At 45.8% G+C, this 22,204-nt stretch overlaps 1 protein-coding gene across 1 annotated transcript in view; it reads right to left on the reverse strand.

The window, feature by feature from the left end:
- SLC24A3 (solute carrier family 24 member 3) overlaps positions 1–12,958 on the reverse strand; it is a 459,582-nt gene extending 446,624 nt beyond the window's left edge. The window contains exon 1 of the mRNA XM_084887028.1: positions 12,355–12,958. Coding sequence (XP_084743154.1) covers positions 12,355–12,850 — 496 coding nt within the window. The 5' untranslated portion in view covers positions 12,851–12,958. The remainder of the gene's footprint in view (positions 1–12,354) is intronic.
- Between the last annotated feature and the right edge of the window lie 9,246 nt (positions 12,959–22,204).

Here is a 22,204-nt window from a genome sequence, read left to right on the forward strand (position 1 = left end):
CAGGGCTTGACAAGGATGGGACTGGCCGGGTCTGGATCTAGCATAATGGGGGGTGGGAGGGCCGGCTGGGTCTGGTCCTTATGCTTTGAGGTGCATGTGGGTGGGTGGGGACATGAGTCTGGGTCCCATGGTGTGCCCCAGACTCTGACAGGAGGAAGGTTTTCATATACATTTTACTAATTTTCTTTCATCTCTGTCACTTCTATTATAGAGAAAGGGCAAATAACAATATTAAATTATTTCCTCTAATTAATCCCCTTTTAATGTGCACGAATTTTGTGCACCAGTCACTAGTATCCTATAAGCCAGTATGTCTGGATAAACAAATCTCTCATTTTTTACAAGAAGTATTTCACCCTGAAATTCTCCAATTTTCTCCACCTAATGACTACGCATGCCAAATAATTCCCAGCAAAATACCAGCACTTCAAAAATATTTCAGAATTTAAAATAATTTTACTGACAGTTTGCATTAAATATATTTCTAACCTTAATTTTCTGCTTGTTTTTTTTTTTTTCTTAAGTATTTACTAAGCACAGAGTCAGAAAACCTGGGTTCTGGCCCCAATTTCAATTCTTTCACATCAGTTCCTTTAAACATAGGATCAGATGATAACATACAATGGTCCCTAGATCTCCTCTATCTCTAATATTCTAGGACAGCAATTTCCAACCTTTCTCATTTCATGGCACACATAAACCAATTACTAAAATTCTGTGGCACACTCGAAATGTATTTTTTGCCAATCTAACAAAATATAGGTATAATTTTTATTCATTCACACCAGATGGCTATTGTTGTGTTAGCTGTTGTCTTTTTTTTTTTTTTTTAATATATTTTATTGATTTTGTACAGAGAGGAAGGGGGAGAGATAGAGAGTTAGAAACATCGATGAGAGAGAGTCATCGATCAGCTGCCTCTTGCACACCCCCCACTGGGGATCTGCCCGCAACCAAGGTACATGCCCTTGACCGGAATCGAACCCGGGACCCTTCAGTCCCCAAGCCGACGCTCTATCCATTGAGCCAAACCGGTCCCGGCTGTTGTCATTTTTTTATTTGACAACCTGAGGAAAAAGAAGTCAGTGGCCAGGACTTAAATAGTCAGGTATTGCATGATTTGAAAATTCTTGCATCACTCTGGCTGAAAATCACTGTTCTAGGAAATGAATCACAGTGAAAGTAATATTGCAGGGAGCACAGCTAAACTGCTTAAATGAACAAACGACTTAAATGAACTATTTTCACGGAGGATTCATTCAGAAATATTGTGTAAATGACAGGGGAAAAATGTTCATTAGAGAAACTATTACCTAGCCATGCCTGACCTTTATCTAGCACTTAGCTCAGGTTACAATACCTGAAAGCAATAAAACTGAAATGATTGAGAAAACTCTCCGCGCCCCAATTTCACCTACACTCATGTCCCTGCTGCCGACTTATAAGCAGTCTTTTGCATAGAGCAGCATTATTGGTGCTGGAATTTTACTTAATTCTTAAAGCTATAACTTTTAAATTAACTTAATCTGGAATAGGTGATAGGAGTTACTTAAGGTAGAAAGTGCATGGTTATTAATGGGCAACACACATTATCCTTGTGATGTTGACTCTGCCCAACATTTTGACTGCAGTGATTGTGAGAACCTACATAAGTTTTAAAAAAAAAATTGTACAGAACTTAACACACATACACAAGTACAGATATAACTGAGGAAATATGAATAAGATTAGTAGATTACATCAATGTCGCTATCCTGGTTATAATATTATATGAGAGTTTTGCAAAATGTTACCATTGGAGGAAATGGGAAAAACTACAAGGAATCCCTCTGCATTATTATTTCTTACCATTGCATGTGAATCCACAACTAGCTCAAAACAAATTTCAGTTAAAAAGAAAGATATGATGAAAACTCACCTTCCACCTACTAGCCCTCCCAAGAGGCAACAACTCTTACCAGTGTCATGTGTATCGGAGCTAAAAGAGTGACAGGAGGAAGGAAGACAGGAAGGGACAAAGAAAGACTTAAATAAGTTGGAATGGTCTTGCAATGTATCGAAATAAATTATTCAGCCCTGCCAGTATTGCTCAGTGGTTAAAACAACAACCTGAGCACAGAAGGATCTTAGGTTCTATTCCCGTCAAGGGAAGGTACCTAGGTTGCAGGTTCCATCCCTAGCACGTGTGGGAGACAAAAAAATCAATGTGTCTCTCTCATATCTCTATCTATCTATCTATCTATCTATCTATCATCTATCTATCTCCTCCCCCCCTTCCTTTACCTTCCTCCTTACCTTCCATTCTCTTTAAAAATCAATGGAATTGGTGAGGATTCCCAAAAAAAAACAAAAACTTTTTTTTCAGCTCTTTCATACTCATAGCTGTCCTTGAGACAAAGTCTTGAGTCTAGGAGTGTGTTTCTTTTTAACAAATCCCCACCCTACCCCAGCTTCCTTTCCCATTGGATTATTAGAAGTAACCATGTCTTTTCCCTCAAGACAGGGCACTGGGTGACCCTTGCTTGGGAAATCTGACCGTCCCCTGATAAAGAACTAAAACTAGAGATGCAGAGGACACTCAATGACATGGCCCAGTCAGCTCAGCTTACGGAAACACAATCAACAGACTTTCCTCCTTGCAGTTTCCAATCATTGTCTTAATGGCCTTACTTCAATAGGAGGAGACACCAAGGATTACTTGACATTCAAAGAAAGCACATCATATGAAAATCAAAACAAAGTAAATAGACAACAGCAACTTGGAGAAACAGACTCTATACAGAGAAAAGAAAACTTCAAAGACATTATTAATAACTTAGGGATATAAGAGATGATTCTGTATCATTGAAGCAGAACAGGGTGCTACTAAAAATAACTTCTAAAGGAAAACAGAGAGCTCTTGGAAATAAAAAATATGACAACAGAAAATAAAAGCTCTATATAAGAATTGGAAGATATGATTAAAAAAATACAGATATTAGAGTAAAAGGATGAGAAAAAAGTAAATAAAACAGGATAAGAGGAATAAGAAAATCAAGTCAACCCAGGAAGTCAAACATCCAAATAATAGACAATCCAGGAAGAGAGAAAAGAGAACTTAAGACAGAAAAAAACCATATACAGACAAGTTCACAGATATGAAGGACATAAGCTTCCAGATTAAAAGAACCAGGTGAGTGGCCAAGAAAATGCATGAAACAGAACCACCCCAGTCATAAACATGATTTTAGTGAACATTATGAGCAAAGCAAAGAACACACATGTCCTTAGAGGGAAAAACAGATCTCACTCAAAAAAATTAACAACTGGAACAGCATCTGACTTCTCAGAGGCAAGGTGACACTGGAAGCTAGAAGAGAGCAAAACAATGCCTTCAAAATTCTGATGGGAAAAAATATATTTTCTAATTGAAATTCTTTTTTTAATATATTTTATTGATTTATTACAGAGAGGAAGGGAGAGGCATAGAGAGTTAGAAACATTGATGAGAGCCGAGACCGGTTTGGCTCAATGGATAGAGCGTCGGCTTGGGGACTGAAGCGTCCCAGGTTCGATTCCGGTCAAGGGCATGTACCTTGGTTGTGTGTATATCCCCAGTACTGGGTGTGCAAGAGGCAGCTGATCGATGACTCTCTCTCATCGATGTTTCTGGCTCTCTATCTCTCTCCCTTCCTCTCTGTACAAAATCAATAAAATATATTTAAAAAAAAAAAAAAAAAAAAAAAAAAAAAAAAAGAAACATTGATGAAAGAGAAACATCTATCAGCTGCCTCTTGCACACTCCCCACTGGGAATGTGCCCACAACCAAGGTAAATGCCCTTGAGTGGAATCGAACCTGGGACCTTTCAGTCCGCTCTATCCACTGACCCAAACTTATTACAGCTAATTGAAATTATTGATCCAGCCAAACTCTCCTCTAAGTGTAGGGGTAGAATGAATATATTTTCAAGCCCACAACGTCTGAAACCTTTGTTTCATTATTCTCACACCCCTGTCTGAGGAGGTACTTATAGTGTGTAATATGTGATCCCCAAAAAATGTATACCACAAAACCAGGAAAGACCAATACATGAATTCTTGGAAAAAGCTTTCAACATAGGGAGAGCTGGGGGAAGGGAGGATGTTGTGGGGGAAGGGATGCAGGAAGAGGCTGGAGGGGGAGCTCAAGGTGACAACTGGGCAGCAGATTTAGCCAGCGACCTCTCCAGACTAGACCAGGCCAGAGAATGTGGTGAAGATTTCAGAAAGAGACTTAGACAAAGTGTCTAAGGGCACTGTCTGTACGAAGAAGAGTTGAAGGCGACTGGGGGAAAGTGTGTGCTTCAATGAGTGGTAAAGTCTTAGAAAACTAAGCAGACCAATATTAACTCATGTTCAGAACAGAAAAATTAAGCCGAGTGTCTTTCCCAACTCAGCTGTGAAGACCACCGAAGTGGCTATGATAAGGTAAATACTGACATAGCCCAGTGGTGCCAGTCTTGGCTTCATGTTAGAGCCATCTGCCTCATTTTAAAAAAAAAATCTCAATGCTGCCCTACCAGTGTGGCTCAGTGGTTGAGCACTGACCTATGAACCAGGAGGTTGCTGGTTCGATTCCTGGGCAAGGAACATGCTCAGGGTTGTGGGTTTGATCCCCAGTAGGGGGCGTGCAGGAGGCATCCGATCAATGATTATCTCTCATCATTGATGTTTCTCTCTCTCTTCCTCTCTGAAATCAATAAAAATATATATTTTTTAAAAATCTCAATGCCCAAGCTGTACCCCTGAGCATCCCATTGGAATCCCTGGGGGACAGGACCCAGCCAAGAGCAAGGTTTAAAGTTATAACCAGGGTGATCACAATGTGCAGAGAAGACTGAGACCTGCAGAGCTAACCAAAGGTACAATTCTCAGCCTCATGTATCCTACTCACAGATTATGTGTAGCTGCAGCTGCTTACAATCTTGGCTTTCCACAGTTCACTATATTCCACCTAAGTGCCTTGCCAGAAATCAAAGTCAAAATTCCATAAATGAATGTTAAACATCCTCACTTAAAAGTGGTTCTATTGCCTGGCTGGCATGGCTCAGTGGTTGAGCGTCAACCTAGGTACCAACTCACCAGCCCACCTGCAGTATACGAGACCAGTCAATACCTGGTCAGGGCACATGCCCAGGGTGTGGGCTCTATCCCCAGTGCAGGGTGTGCAAGAAGCAGCCTATCAATGATTATGTCGTCATTGATGGTTCTATCTATCCCTTCCTCTCTCCTCCTTTCTGAAATCAATATATATGTATATACTAGTATATACTAATACATATATATACACATATTAAATTGGTGCTATTGACTTCTTAGTGTCAACTTATGGCAACCCGTTTCTCCTGGTCACCCATGCCCCATCTCACCCACTTTGTTCTTACATCAAAGTCCTACTCAATAAAACTGCTTGTTTCCTGCCCTACGCACACTGATTCCCCAGCTGACTGCCTCACTACAGTGAAAATGCCTCCTGCTTGAGGTCAAACAATGCTGAAACACAAAGGGGAAAATGAGGAGAAAAACACAAAGTTGCAAATGTGAAATTCCCCCAAACTAGGTCACAGATGGCTTATTTTATTTGTTCACCCTCTCCTTAGAAATAAAGTGATTGACAAGCAAGGAACAGTGGCTAGGTTTCATGATTCACATCAGCACCTTGTGTTGACTTGAATAGTCTCAGATATCTACGTATTGCCATTCTAATCCCACCTCCATCCTTTCTACACATCAATCTCACTAGAAAGCCATGGCTCCATGTGAAGTCTGTGCCTAAAACCTGGACCCGCTGCCATCTCCCATGGTGTCTGGGTACCAACTCACCAGCCCACCTACAGAATACAAGACTCTCCTGCGCCTTTGTCAGCACTTGATATTTCCATGTTTTCAGTTTTGCCAATCTGATATTGAAAACTGGCATTGCATCATTTTTAAAATGTGGATTTCCCTGAATACGATAAACCCAGAGGATTTTTTTTTACTTGTATCTAATGGCCACTGGCAACTGCTTTTCTTTGTGAGGATTGCCTGTCTGTATTTTTTGCCTTTTTGTCCCCATTCTTACCAAGCTGATTCCTTTTCTATCCCAGGTTCCATGTTCTGCTGACCACACACTCGTCCACGCCATGCTGTGTTCTCATCTGTATCTCTCACGGTGCCTGAAAATTAGTAACCCAACATCCCTGTTCCCACTAAAGCCTGCGCACCATGAGGACGATATTCTGGGTGTCCATCTCTGACCCCTCTGTCACCTCGGTAACTAGCAAGAAGCCACAGGTGTTTATTGAAGGAGTGAACATAGTTCCCTGTGTCTTTATATCAGGGAGGTCCAGCCAGAAGCCACTGAAGGTGTGCCACTGAGAGGAGTTCCACAAAGGGACCATTTGGAAAGGTGGCTGCAGGGTGGAAAAACCAATGAAGGACGGTGAAGCCCCAGGACTCAGTCATGAGAGAAAGGCGGGTGGTCCCAATGAGATCTCTAGCCCCCAGGGAGTCTGGATGGTCTCGCCCAAGTCTGAGAAATGGTGAGCCATCACCACTGCCCTCATAGAAAACCTCTTCCACTTGAATCCTTAAGACTTCACATTCTAAATCCTACAGAATAACACCACGTTTCAAGTCACTGCAAATGATAAACAAAATCATTTCGAAATGAGTTCTACAGGAACCAAAGGCAAGAAAAGGCCAGAAAAGGTAGAATTACCTTCCCAGCAGAATCACCCCTTCGTTGCATGATTTCAGAGATGTTTTCTGAACACCTCATATCTCAGTGCCCCCCGCTTATAAAAGTATATGTACTATTTATTATTCCCTCCCAAAAAAAAAATTATTTTGCTTAAGGAAAAGAAGTGCCCTTAAAGAAAAATACAGATGCCAAAATCGTGTGCTATCAGCCAACTTCCACCAGGCCATGGAATTCTCAGCAAATGGCTGGTTTTGCAATTCTTCTGGCTTTGCCAACCCTCCAGGGGAAAAAAAAAAAAAAAAAATCTTCCCACAAGGTTGGAGGCTTTCAAGTGGAGGAAATCTCTGAGAAAAATCTGGGTTGATGAGCAGCTAAGAAAAGCCAGGAGGAAAAGACGCATATCTATATGTGTTTAGGCAGAAAATAGAAAAAGTTGAAAAGCAATGCTTCTAAAATACCGCTTCTCTGAAAGCAACCTTCTGTTACTCCTTTACTCTCTGGGTGCCTGAAAAAGGCAGCGTGACTTCCATTTTCTACTCATGTCCTCGTCAGCCCAGGCCAGGGAGTCCGGCGGCCTGCAGCTCTGGCCAAGGTGGGCTTGGGTTCAAATCTTGCCCCGTGATGAGGGGACGCCGGGCAAGGCACTCACCTTTCTGCAACTCAGGGTGAGCCCATGAAATCTGCTGGGTTGAGGGTAGGATTATAAATCATGAAAATAAAGTGTGTGTCAGCCAGTGGGTTCCTAACACATGGGAGTTCGATCTATCACAGACACAGTAGTCTGAAAACCAAAAGGGCTTTTTTAGATTAACAAATATCTTTTTCTTGCCGAGACCGGTTTAGCTCAATGGATAGAGCGTCAGCTTGGGGACTGAAGGGTCCTGGGTTCGATTCTGGTCAAGGGCATGTACCTTGATTGCGGGCATATCCCCAGTGGGGAGTGTGCAAGAGGCGGCTGATCGATGACTCTCTCTCATCGATGTTTCTAACTCTCTATCTCTCTCCCTTCCTCTCTGTACAAAATCAATAAAATATATTTAAAATATATATATATCTTTTTCTTTTAATATATATTTATTGATTTTTTTTTTTTTTTTTTTTTTTTTTTTTTACAGAGAGAAATTGAGAGGACAGAGAGTTAGAAACATTGACCAGCTGCCTTCTGCACACACCCCACTGGGGATGTGCCCGCAACCAAGGTACGTGCCCCTGACTGGAATCGAACCTGGGACCGTTCAATCTGTAGGCTGATGCTCTATCCACTGAGCCAAACCGGTTTTGGCAACAAATATCTTTTTGAACAGCTTCTATGGGCTGAGTGACAGAGGTGACAAAGGTGAGACAAGTTCATAGTGGCCCTGACCTCCTGACCTTGGAACCTGGTGAAGAGGAGATATTACTCAAGCCGTAACTTAAGAAATACATAATTGCCAACTGTGATAAACGCTATGAAGGGAGGATAGAGCCTGCTCAGAGAGCAAAATGGGGAGCCTCGTCTGGTCAGGAAGATCCTGGGCCAGGAAGGGAAGGCTGAAGGATTAACTACCGCAGTGGTGACAGTGGGACCAGCATGTGCTTCACCCTTTTGAGAAGAAAGGCCAGAGTGTTGGAGCATGGGAAGGGGAGATAATGCTGGGGAATCTGGCAAGACTTCCCTGTAAGCCACACGAGGGATGGAAAGGTCATGGTCATGGTCCTCTGAGAATGGGAAACCACAAAGTGAAAGATGGGCTCTCGGGTCTGCAACTGACCTTCGCAATAAAACTCCAGCCCGCTTTCCACCGCTGGATCCCACGCCAGTTACATGCATAGCAATGTTTTCATGATTGCAAGGTATTCCAAAAAATGACATACACACGTATGTTCCAAGAGAATAAGGTGGAAGTGCATGCATTAGTCACCATTTTCCACCTTGGAGAATATCTACAATTACTTGTAAGTTACTATGCCTTTGGATTCCTGGTATTCCAAAGACAGCCACACTAGTATCTCCCACTGCGCATGCTCTCCTACAGCAAACCCTGACACGCCTCTATTGAGTAAGCGACGGTATCTATCTTCTTGAACTCGGGCAGACATTGCTCACTGCCTTGAGCAACAGGAAAGTGATAACAGGAGACTCCTGAGGCTAAGACATAAAAATGCCATGCACTCCTACCTTATTTTCTTGGAACCCTGAGGACTTTTTTTTACTTGTTAAACTTCTGAGGAAGTTCAAACCAAGGCACATGGAGAGGCCACATGCAAGTGTTCTGGTTGACATCCCAGCTGAGGGTCCAGCCAACAGCTGGCATCCACCCCAGACACGGGAGTGATGCTGTCGCCAGATGACTGCAGACCCAGCTGTCAAGTCACCTAGCCTTTCAATCTTTCTAGCTGAGGCCCCAGACATAATGAAGCAGAGAAAAGCCATCCTTCACTAGGCTGTCTGAGCCAAAGTATCCATGAGCAAAAAAAAATAAAATAACTTTTATACTCATACATGTGGGGTGGTTTGTTATACAGCAATAGAAACTTCGAGAGAAAGTATCTCAAAGTGTGTGTATGTACTAGCATATGTAAAAGTAGATAGATAGATAGGTGTATAATTGTTCTTATTTACTGTTCACCTCTCAGGACCATTCTTCAGGGAATGGTTACTTCTGAATTAGAACCCCTGTGCTTTATCCACATCACTTCTAGAAAAAGGTGACCAGGTTCCTTACTTCAAAGAATAAACACTTTAAAAACTCAAAATATACAAAAGTAATCCATCCTCACTGCGAAAGAAAGAAAGAAAGAAAGAAAGAAAGAAAACATTTGATAGCAAATCTGACAACTTATTTCAATTGGCTTTGAAAGCAGAGATCAAAAACGAGATCTCCATCGTCAGCAACTAAACAGGGCACCCCGGCTCTTTCCTTCTCTGCGGCTGAAGGTTCACACAGCTGCAAAGTGTCTGCAGATTAAATAAGGCGATGCCTGTACAGCGCACTTAGCACAGTGACTGCCTTTTAAGAGCACACCAGATTCCAATTATCATTATTCCTTTGTTGTTGTAAGAATTAACATTTTTCTTGATTCCAGTGCTAACCCTTTCGACCTAGTTTAACTATGCTCCTGTTTCATCACAGCAGAAAAGAATCGATACCAAGTTTGGTTAAATGTCAAGAAAGGGATCTCAGATTCCATACGATATACAACATTATGAAACATAACTGCCACAAATCTCTATTTAGGTTTAGTAAAGGACTATCCTTTTTTATTAAAAAAAATAAAAAGTCAATATGTGTTAGAAAAGTGTTCTGGGAAGTTACACTTAACCAGTGCATGGCTTTCAGGTGAATACATCAAAATATTACCTTTGATCCTTAGGAAGGTACCCCCTCTGTGGTTACATAAATATTACAAAGCTGCACCACATGGTGATATGAATACCAGGGGACAGAGGTGACATGAAAGAGCCAGGTCAACTCAGGTCAACTCAGGCTGGTTTCTTCCTCTGCTTATCAGTTGCTACGTGACTTTAAGTGAATCACTCAGCCTCTCGAAGTCACAGCATCTTTTAAAAAGGCTAAATTCCAAACTTTTTTCCATCCTAAAAGGATCCTCAGGTAGAGTAGCACCAAGTTTCCAGCCTGATACTCACTATTCAAATGCCTACGTATGTTGAATGACAACCTCCCAAGCAAAATAATCACCTGCAGGTTCACACGCATTAATTTAATATCTTGAAAACTATCTCAAAAAAAAAACCTGTGCCTTGCGGCAAAATATTGCTGTGCATCATGCAATTAAATTATCAATATGCAATAGGGGGAAAAAAACGGTGATTCAACACAGAATCATGACTAACATGTCATTTGGAGGAAATAAATGGCAGTTGGATAGCGTCTTCATAACACTGTCGGCTTTTCTCCGTTATCTTCAGGTGCTTGGTGTGAGGGTCTTCTTAAGCCCCACATTTATGGCAGGGGGCGGAGAGAGGGAGAGAGAATACGAATTGTACGAAGAAGAGAGATCCAGAGAGGGGTGAGGGGAAGGGCTATGCTGTGGAACTAAATCTGAGTCACTGGCACTGAACAGAAATGTCACTGCTTAGGGAAACCATTTCAAAATGACATTCTAGCCACCAGGTTTCCAGTCTGCAGGATGTCTAACACTCCCTCCCCCTGAACATCCCAGGTCGGATACCCCCCTCCCCCTGATGAACGTAGTTGTATGGGTCACATTCCCCATCCTGAAAAAACAAATGTCTTTTCTATCCTGGAAAGCGGTGGGAACTCTATGACTCATAGAGCCCAGACATGCAAGAAAAAAATGGCCGGCATGTAATTGACTTGGAATGGCCCTTTCCAAAGGTGGCTCGAAGTACAGACTGGCTCTTTGTGTCAGAGAAATGAAGATGGAAATGGGGTTCATAGAAACCCACTTGGTGAGAACTGGCAGTTCTGACTCTGCCCTGGGAGAGGGGTCCACTTTGCTCGCCCAGCACAGAACCCTACCTGAACCCGGGAATCTGGAGCAATCTTAGCTGCTTCCCTGAGGACCAGAGCCGACTCTCATATTACCATATATGATGAAGTCTGTCAACAGGTCTGCGAAGGCCTGAACCAAGATGGACCATCTGCTTTCCCCACGAAGCACGAGACCAGCCCATTTGGGGGTGATCCCTCAATTGATGGCACCTTTAAAAATATCTTACCATCAACATCCAGATGCCTGTACTGTGCACTCCCTAACACCTTGTGTTAAAGCTATACGTCTCTCTTAACACCAAAGCACTATTGGTACAAACTGCTTTTTCTCACAATCATTTCTATGATTATCTTCCCGGGAAACATACCACTTTGAATGGCTGGGACCATAAAACCATTTTACAACAATAATTCTTCCAAGTCTTTCCTCTGTTTCTTAGACAGCTGCTCCCCGGAGTCCAAACTGTTTTCCCTGGACAACTGTTCCGAGCACATTTCCCCACAAGGGCTATTTCAGCGCAAGGAAGGCCAAGGGCAAAGATAAAACGAAAGTTGTGGGTGAGAAGGTGGCCCCACCAGGAAAGCCGAGTCCAAAACCCTTTATTCCAGAACGGCGAGTCCACAACACAGATCGGTCTTCCCGGCGACTGGTTCTTTTAAGAGAACAAGTCCATTCCCAAACCCTTGCCGGTGGCCGACACTTTTTTTCTTATCTGGAAGTTCCCAGCATCTGTGCTGGAAAGGCCTGCGTGGAGCTTCCTATCTGGTCCACCCCGCGCCTGTTCCATATGGAGAACACCTGGCAACTATGTGTTCATCCGTCAACCAGTCCTGTGCATGTCCTCCACCCAGAGAGTGCACAGACAGGTGGTTTACCTGCACAGGTAGCGAATCTTACCAGGTCAACTTTTGGGGGGGACTTGCTTAGGGGAACAGTGCCTCCAGCTTGTGGCTGAGTCCCTCCAAAAGACACGGGCAAGGGTTCCAGGGCCAGCCAAGCAGCCAGCGTGCTAACTACTCCGTGCGCGGCGCTCCCTTCGGAGCCAGCTCTGCCCGAGCCCCACGGAGGGGCAGTGGGATTCCTGGTCCCCGGCACCCGTGCCGCTGGCCCAGCCTAATCGCCCGTGCCCGGTCCGGGAGCCCTGAGCCGCCGGAGCCGCAGCGCCCACTCCGGGCGGGCGGCGAGCACTCACCATTATGCTCCTGCAAGCTTGACAGCGACCAGAGCACCAGCGCCACCAAGGCCAGGAAGCAGAGCTGGCTCAGCAGAAGGTCCCTCCGGCGACTCCGGCGCCGCTCGCGGTCCTCCTCCTCGGGCATCCTCGGGAGGCAGGGCAGCGGCCCCGGCGGGGGCCCCGGCGGGCGGCGGCCGCTCCGGTCGCGGGCGGCCGCGGCGGGGACGGCGGCGGCGGCGGGAGGCAGCCCTGCGCTCTGCAGCCGCGCGTTCTCGCCGCGCTCCCGCCCCGCAGCCGCTGCAGACTCCCGTGCCTCTGCCTCGCCGCCGCCGGTCTGCTGGTCTCGGTCCTCGTCGTCGCTATCGCTCAGTCCCTCCTCTCCCTCCTCCTCCTCCTCCTCTTCCTCCTCCTCCTCCTCCTCCTCCTCCTCCTCCTCCTCCTCCTCCTCCTCCTCCTCGCCTCGGGCCCGCGCCGCCGCCTCCAGGCGCTCGGGGTCCCTCTTCTCGCGCGCCATGGCTCCCACGCTTAGCGTCCGCGATCGGCCTCGGGCGGCGGCGCGGCGGGGGCGGCGGGGGCGGCCGGGAGGCGGGGGCGGCCTAGGAGGAGGAGGAGGAGGAGGAGGAGGAGGAGGAGGAGGAGGAGGAGGAGGAGGAGGAGGAGCAGGGACGGACCGGCGGGAGGAGGCCCCGCCGCTGGCCAAGGCTGCCGGCTGGTTGGCGAGGCCACCCGGGCTGGCTCCGGCCTCACCGGCTGCAGGAGCGCTGGACGGGACCGCCCGCCTACTCCATGGTCGGTGCACCGGGAGCCGGAGTGCGCGGGAGCACGGAGGGAGCACCTCCCCGCAGCCGGCAAAGCTCGGGGACCCGGGCGCGGGCGGGGGGCAGCGGGGGACGGAGCCCGGCTCTGGCCAGCACCGCGCAGAGGGGGCGCGTGGGGAGGAGACAGCTGAGCAGGGAGCCCGGTGCGCTAGCCTGGCAAGATCGTTTCTTGCCAGGGGAAGGGAAACACAAACCGCCACCGAAAAGCCGGCCACCGGAAAAATGGGTTTCACTAGAAACTTTCGGAGAAACCCGGGGTTTCTGGAGCTCACGACCTGTCCTCTGCCCGGAAAGCGGGCGCCGTGAGTGCCGTGCGCCTGGCTGCGCTCGCCCAGCTACCCGCCTCGCCTCCTCCTGTGGGCCTCCTGGGTTTCCCTCCGCCCCCTTGTGGGGATCCCCCTGCACGCCAGCCTCCGGACCTGGAACAGGGCTCCCCAGAGGCTCTTGGCTCACTGGGGGTGTCCTGGCTCCCCCCTCTGGCCCGGGCCCGCACTTCACTCCTTGATGCCGCTGGAGAAAGCCTCAAGCTGGGGCCCTGGGTGAGGCGGCCTGGGGGTCCCTGGCCAATGTTGGGACGAGGCTCCTCTGAGGCTTCAGGCTTTCCTCAAGAAGCTTAGGGAGCCCCTAACTCTGAGGTCAAAGCCCTAGTACCCCCACTCCCTTGCCTCCAAGGTGTTGACTCTCCCAGGGCCCGGCTAGGTCCACAGCCCTGCGGAAGGTAAGGTGTGCGTTGGAGAGGACACCTAGGATGTCAGGCACATCCTCCTCCTCCTCAGGCCTCCTGGCTTCTTCTGGTGCCTGCCTAGGGCTGCTGGCTGGGATGGCTGGTGGATACAGCCCTGAGGAGGAGATGCATTTTGGGTAAGGCTGACAACTAAAGGGCTTCTTAATAAAAGGCTCACTAGTAAACCAGGTGTCCAAATAACAGTCTCCACGGAGTCCAAGCACGTCGGGGTATCTAGCTGCATGTGCCTAGGGAGGTTTCCGCACTCCCCGACTGGGAGAACCCACAGCCGCCCAGGGCGTTCCCACCTGTGGTGACCTCCAGATGACAGCTTCTGGGGACACGGGTGGCTTCCTTTCCACAGAGAGCCCATTTGACCCTACAAAATCAGGAGATGTTTGCTTCCTGGTCATATCATGTATGTACTCCTGTTTTCAGCTTGGCATCTTGCCAGACACAGAGCGCACCTTTTCATCAATGTTCCACAATGTGGTTGTCCCTGTGCTTTGATTACCAGGCACAGAGAAGGGTTTTTTTAAATATGTAAACACATGCCGGCTGGTGTGTGGGGGCAGGGGAGGGGGGTGGAGGCAGAGAGGAGGGGATTCCCCAGTTGCATTACCTTCATCAAACATTCTGTGACACAGAAATGAAAGTTTAGGAGTTCAGAATACTCTGCCTTTCATCCCACTAACCAGGAAATACACTGGAGTCGCTTTTCCTGGTGTATGTAGGGAAAATAAAAGTGAGAGAGAGAGAGAGAATCTGGAACTAATTGGGTTAGAGAATGAACACTAGCTCAGGGGAAAATTGCCACAGGCAAAGGAGTTGTGTAATCTGGTGATGGGAGCAGTGTTGGGAAGGGAGAAAGCAAGGATTGGCAGTTCCCTGGGAATCCTCTCAGTACCTGCAGTAAAAGGAAAAAGGAACAGGGGGAGGGGGGAGGGTGAGAGAGAGAAAGATTGCTCCTTGGCACATAGAAATTTTTCTAGTCAATATTAATAGATTTCAGAGCTAAGGGGTGTGTTGGAGTACAGCAAAGACAAAGACCCAGGAGGAGCCAACCACTGCCCATGGAAGAAAACCGGGGACTTCTGGTTGGCAGTCTGCATGGAGGCTGGGGGGCGGGTGAGGAGGGGGTGGTGCACGAGGGGTCCTGACCCCATGCTGCCATGGTCCTCTGCAGGAAGAAGAGGGAAGGCCCTTCTCTGGTCAGGAAGGGCCTCTTCTCCCCTCCCTCCAATAGGTGTGCTGGGTGGGAAGCAGGCTCTCGAGTTTTCTGTCATCAGTGGACAAAGGGGCCAGACCCCAGTCACTGGGCTCCGTTTCCGAGGAAAACAGTGACTTGTGCCCTGTCTCTCCCAGGAAGCTCCTCAAGGACACTGGGTTATGTTAGAAGCAGAACCTGTCATAACTAATGTGCTACTTATCCTTCACCATCAGGATCCTCATTAATCCTAAGGTAGCTTTTGCCTTTTTCTTCTTTTTTTTTTTTTTTGTAATCTATTTAGTGTCACATTTTGTTCAGGGTGTCTTAGGGAGAAAGTTCCAGCCCTAATAATCTGAGCATTAGCTTGCTTGGAAAGAGATCTATCGCCCCAAGATGTGCTCAGGCCCTCACCCAATCCAGAAACGAGGCAGGCGTGTTTACGGGGCGCCTCCTCACCCTGGGCTAGGTGCTGGGCGTGACCGCGCGTGCCCCTGTTTTGACCTCCCGTAAACATTCCAGTTTCAGTTCTGAGCAGACTCTGGGCCTGATGTGCAGGCGCGGTCATGGTTTATCTTTCTCAAACCTCTGCTTTATACTAAAGAATCAAAGACCTTCCACGACCACATTCACGGTCACTCAGCCCAGGCCGGCTCTCCACAGGGAAGCAGAGTGGGGCTTGGTCTCTGCCTAGACAACCAGCACCTGCCTGGCCCTCCTGCGAAATTTCCAGGTCTCCGGCCTCCCCTCACCCACAGCACCCAGACCTGACAGAGCAGATTCTATGACAAAGCAAGGCTGTGTCTCCAGAACACCAGACAATGCCACTTGTGTCAGATAAACCACTCAGCAAGGAGGGAGGAGAGAAAAAATCCAGAGAAGCCACTTGCTTTGGTGAGATGCCTCCTGGTCATGATGCTCCATAACTACAGGGAAATGTAGCCCAACCTAAGAGAGGAAAGACCAATAGAATTTAAGGTGACCAGACGACAGTCCCGATTTTTAACAATTTGTCCTATGTCCGGCGGCATTTTTTTAAAAAGTCCCGATTTTTTAAATTGGAACTTTTTTTTTTAAATGCCGCGGGACGCGGGACAAATTGTTAAAAATTGGGACTGTCCGGCCAAAAGTGGGACAGCTAGTCACCTTACAATAGATGTTCATAAAAAAAACCCTTCAAGCCGAAACCAGTTTGGCTCAGTGGATAGAGTGTCGGCCTGTGGACTGAAAGGTTCCAGGTTCGATTCCCGTCAAGGGCAGGTACTTGGGTTGCGGGCACATCCCCAGTCGGGGGTGTGCAGAGGCAGCTGATCAATAATTATCTCTCATCAATATTTCTAACTCTCTATCCCTCTCTATTCCTCTCTGTAAAAAAAAAATTAAATTAAATTAAAAAATTAAAAAATTAAAAAAAATAAAAAGGGTTGGTGGATGGGGGAATAAAAGGGAGGAACTCTGCCATGGACTGTTCCTGGACTGGTCCCAGATGCAGCACCCCTCCTGGGCATGCCTGACGACTTCAATGTCCAGGCCTCACCCCACTGGTCACGGCCTAGCTTCAGGAGACAAAGAATACACCTGCTGCTCTACACGCCCGATGTGTCACCCTATGCATGCACAGTCACCCAGACCTAGACAGACCCCCAACTTCATCCAGGAAGGCCTGACAACTTATTTCCTTCCCCGTTCTCGATTGCTGCCTTTATCAAAAGCCAGTAAAACTGCTCCGTCAGCCTATTTCTGAGCTGTGGGTATTTCAACAGATACAAAGGAATCACTCCTAGGAGTGTATTCATCCCACACTCCATCTCATGAGGTATTTGAGGGCACCAGGTCTGCAAGTTGGGGCTCCCATTAAAGTGTTCAGATTACAATGAGAGTTCAAAGAAACTGCTTATTTTATGGTAGTTTCCAATTTTTTTATTTTCTTTTTGCATTTGGTAATTTTTACTCACTACATAGATATGACTGTAGATTTCTTTTTTCTAGTGAACCATTGTCAGATTCACAGCTGTCACCCTCTTTATTCATTTACTAAGGTATCATATACATGCAGGAAAATGCATAGTTTAAGCATTTAGTGCAATGACTTTGTTTATGTGTATACACCCTACATGAGATTTAGATCAAAACTTAGAACATTTCCTACCAACCTCCCACCCAGTAGTAAGCCTTCAAAGACAGACCCTATTCCCCTCTTTCAGCCTAGATCAGTGGTTGGCAAACTCATTAGTCCGCAGAGCCAAATATCCACAGTACAATTGACATTTCTTTTGAGAGCCAAATTTTTTAAACTTAAACTTCTTCTAACGCCACTTCTTCAAAATAGACTCGCCCAGGCCGTGGTATTTTGTGGAAGAGCCACACTCAAGGGGCCAAAGAGCCGCATGTGGCTCGAGAGCTGCAGTTTGCCGATCACAGTCATAGGCCATTGTTGCCTGTCCTTGAACTTCAGGAAAACGAAGAAACTTTTGCTCAGCCTTGCTTCGGTGGAATCTGTCCAGGATGGTGTGTAAAGCTAGGGTTTGTTCATTTTCATGCTGCTTTTAAATGTAGATTTTTGATTTTTTTTTTTTTTTTTTTTTTTTTACCTGATGCTTCAGTTCCCTTCCAAGTTTAGTGTAAGCCAAGAATAACCAAACCACTGCCTCTGGATCTGATACAAATGACCTTCCAGATTGACTAGTTTTATAAGGAACTTCAACTGAAACTGAACCAGTCATCGCTGCTTCGCAAACTGGTTACACTGCGTAAGGAAGGGCCCCAGGGTAACTGCAGGACAAGAGGTCAACTGGCAGGCTTAGGGGGTCAAGTTTTTTAAGACAAGCATAGAAGAATTCCAAAGTGTGCATAAAATTGGAGGCAGCTTTTAGTGGAAAAAGTCAGCACAATCCATTTCCTGTGCATTCTTTCCATCCCCTTTTCCTTCTAAATGAGAAGAAAGAATAGGTGCCATCAGGAAAGATTCCCACTCAGACCGTGGCTGCGCCATGGAGCATCCTTTCAGTGAACGTGGACAGACATTAAAAGTACAAGGGAGCTTGTTAGCAATGTCTTCGACCAAGCCCATCCTGAGGAAACAGGATTCAGGAGGCCTGGAAGCCTGCATTCTTATAAACTCCCAGGGATTCTTCTGTGTTAAGTTTTGAAATCTGCTGAGAGAGAGAAAGAGAAAGAGAAAGAGAAAATCAGAGGGAGAGAAAGAGAGAAAGAGAGAGAGAGGGAGAGGGAGAGGAAGAGAGAAAGAGAGAGAGAGAATGAGAGGGAGAGGAAGAGAGAAAGAGAGAAAGAAAGAGAAAGAGAAAGAGAGAGGAGAGAGAGAGAGAGAGAGAGAGAGAGAGAGAGAGAGAGAGAGAGAGAGAGAGATATTTTAGTGGATCTTAAAGGGCAAATCTAAACAGGCAAAATATATTATCTAGCCCCTTTTGGTCAATATTTTAAATTAACTTTTGTGGGTGTTTGGAAGAAATAAAGACAGAGTATGCAAACACCCCACACCTGTGGCTGTATCTGGCTCCTGTTCTGCATGAGTTCTGCATTGTTTTTTAACTCTGATAGACAAAATATAACAATCCAGAGCATGGAAAGAATCTATTTAAAAATTTAAATCCTCAGAGGACAAAAATTTAGTATTTCACAGTTTAAGTAATTTTGTTCATCCTATCAGCATCATTCAGAAACCCAGTGTGACAGGAAAAACCCAAGGAGGACACTGAGGTTTATTTATATTAACACACAAATATTAAGCTTGGAAATACCATGTTTTTAATCAAGAAAATTGATCTCTAAAAGTTTTATCACTTTTAAATTTCAAGACCTCATCCTAGAAAATTATGGTGTACATCTTAAGAGGCCAGAGTAAGCTGTATTATAAATTTTTTTCAAGTTAAAATCATTTGTGTCTTTCCATCTGAATGTACATACTTATATATAAATACACTTATATGTAGCCTAGCCAATGCGGTTCACTGGTTGAGCATTGACCTATGGTTAACTTTGGCAGGGGAGGGGAGAACAAAAGGCTGGGCCCAGGACTCCAGGAAGACTTCCCTCTAGGAGCCACTCTGCCCAGCATTTCCCTGCTGGCTGCCCTCTGCCCTGAGGCTCTTTCTAAGCAGCTGCAGTAAGATTGCAGGGGAGGGGCAGGTCGCCTGGGTGGTTGGCTGCCTTTGTTGACTACAGCAGGAAGCTGGACTTCTGATTGTGATCTAGCCACAGATCTAAGGTGCAGGCCATTTCTTCCTTGTGCCTCAGTTTCCTCGTTGTTAGCTAGAAGGATGGCAGCAACCTTTCCTCAGAAGGATGTTTCCAGCTATGAAACATTTTGAAAATACAAAACCTGCAAAAGAAAGAGATGCCACGGTCAATTGCTTTCCGCGCTTCAACAGCCCTGTGCTATCCTTACCAGGGTACGTGCAGCAAGCTCTTCTCCCCCAACACCTGAAACCTCAATGCTGATTAGAATCCCTTTCGGTTCAAGCCCAGCTCAGCTGCCAATTGTAACTCCCTAAGAGTGGTAAACACAGAACCCATCACCAAGTCCCAGTCATAGGGAGAGCTGAGGTCATATTCCTAAGGAGTGGGAGGGCCCCACGTTATTGTACCCAGCTTTTACCAGTGCCCCAGAGAGAAAATTGATGTCACACTGCCAACCTTGAAAAGCTGTGGTGGTGCTCCCCCTAGTGGCAGTGGTACACATCCTCCTAGGCCCTAGGGGATTTCTGTTGCCTACATCTGTATATGTACATGTTTCTTTCCATTTGTATATGTATATACTAATATATAAATATACTTATATATAGCTCATCAATGAATCTCTCTCATCGCTAATCGTTCTATCTCTCACTCCCTTTCCCTTTCTCTCTCAAAGTGTTTCCTTCACCCTACCTCCCCATGATTGGTGACTGGCTCAGCTTAATTTCACACTGAATCCTCAGTCTCTTTCCCTTCCATATTTCTACTGTGGATTCTGAGGGAGAAGATTCATACTAAAAAGTGTTCCTGGTGGCTAACTAGGCTCAAATTTTAAAAACAGAGCTAAGCAGCCATTTCTGCATAGGGTCCTCTCATGCAAACTGCACTTCAAGGAGGAGGCCTGCACTGAGCTGCCTGCCTCCTGCACTGAACTGCCTGCCCGCTCTGTACTCCTGCCTGCTGAGCCAGTCCTCAGGGAAGAGTTCATGTTATTCTATTTCAACCAATAAGACTGAGGTTCTCCCCATCCAATCAGAGCTGTGCAGCTGTGTATATCCCCCATCAGCATCTTCAACAACCAATCAGGGAGGCTCCCTTCTGACCAAAAAGGACAGTACTTTTTGGACCAATCAAATTGCTAGGATTTGGAGTCCTCATTTGCATGAAGATGAACCAATCTGGGATCAGTGATTGGGTTAGCAATCAGAGAGGCTCCCTTCTGACCAAAAAAGGACAATACCTTTTGGACCAATCATACTACTAGGATTTGGAGTCCTCATTTGCATGAAGATGAACCAATCTGGGGTCAGTGATGGGGACTTCTGTTTATTTAAGTCAGCTTCTTACTTGTTCTGAGAGCCCACTTTTCCTTTCAACTGAAGACTGAAGGTGGTATTTCCCCAGCTGAATCTGAAACACTAAAGATATCTGCCCGGATTGGAGCAGACCAATGCAGAGCAGAACATAAGCAGAGCTGTGTAACCAGAGAGTGGCCTGGCCCCAGGCCCGCCTCACAGCAGTGCTATTCCACAGACATGCTGCTTCATAATTGATCTGTAACACTATTGAGCTGTAACACTATTTCAGGCTGAGTAGTGCTGTTCTCACAGCTGTGCTATATCAGAGTTGAGCCATTTGCACTGAGTAAAGTTTCCTTCTTCACCACAGCCCAAACTGTGGATTCCTGTTGGTGTTGAATTTGCATCAGCAGCCATCCCTTGACATTTCTTAGGCAATGTCTGACATTGAAATGACTGCTGCACCACATGCCTCACTCTCTGCTTCCAAGTGTTTGTGTCAGTGGAGAGATTTCCTCAAGTTTTGTTATTATTAGCAGTACTGCCTTAAGATACTTAAATATTCTACTTGTTTACAATTAATCCCTTACTCTGAAGATTGACACCTGAAGTAGACAGGACTCGTTCATAGCACTCTTTTCTGGTCATTTAGGTCCTTGTTACTCAAAATGGGCCAGACTATGGATTCTCCTTGGAGCTGCTTAGGAATGTAGAATCTCCGGCCCAGAGCACACCTGCAGCTTCAGAATCAGCATCTTGAAAAAAATCCACAAAAAAATTCCTATGCGCATTAAAGATTAAGAAGCACAGATCTGGTTGGTTTTTTATCATAGATAAGATGACTAGGTCTTCATAACTATCCATATGTATGGCCAGGTATAAATTATAACACTCGAGTTTACATGCACCATTTAAAAAAAAAGTCCCAGTTGTTTTTAAACATCTCTTATATATGGAAAACCAACAAAACCAAACTCCCAATGTTTAAGCATTTAAAGTGTTAACATAAAAATATTAAAACTTGTAAAGAATTTTTGTGAGTTTGAGCCAAACTGTCAACAATTGCCAGGAAGCAGAATCTTGATGAATTGGGATAATGCTCCAGAGAATGGCAGCTCTTCATCTTGTTTTATACATTACAATCAAAGAAGGAGGTGTAAGTGGTTACAGGAAATCCACTGGTGATAGATTAGGGAGGTGGAAGAAGGCAAAGCAGGGAAAATTCTGGGATTGGATAATAAGTAAAATGATAGACACATCTTTTACTTAGGTGTGTGCAGGATAGTTAACAGTCAACAACATGATAACAATGACAATAAAGGAGCTTATGGTCTCTGTTCTGGTGCCCAGGTGCATTTGGTTGTGCCCTGAGGGGTCCAGAAAAAGGGAAGTTACAAATTACCCCTACCCTGACATTTCACCAGGATGTTATCTTAGATGCAAAAAGACAATAGGGTCAGTTAAGGTAAAGACTGACATTTGTCAGGGAAGATAATGGACTTGACTGCCCATTATAAACTGCTTTTAGTTCAAGTTTTAATTGCAGACCACCCTTTGTAATTACTTTAGGTCTTTGAGTTTGCAAAACTGCCTTGCAGGTCCCTCCCTGAGCTTGTCAGGTTAGGGT

Source organism: Pipistrellus hanaki (genome assembly GCF_964339955.1).
Source record: "Pipistrellus hanaki genome assembly, chromosome: 6".
Lineage (NCBI taxonomy): Eukaryota > Metazoa > Chordata > Mammalia > Chiroptera > Vespertilionidae > Pipistrellus > Pipistrellus hanaki.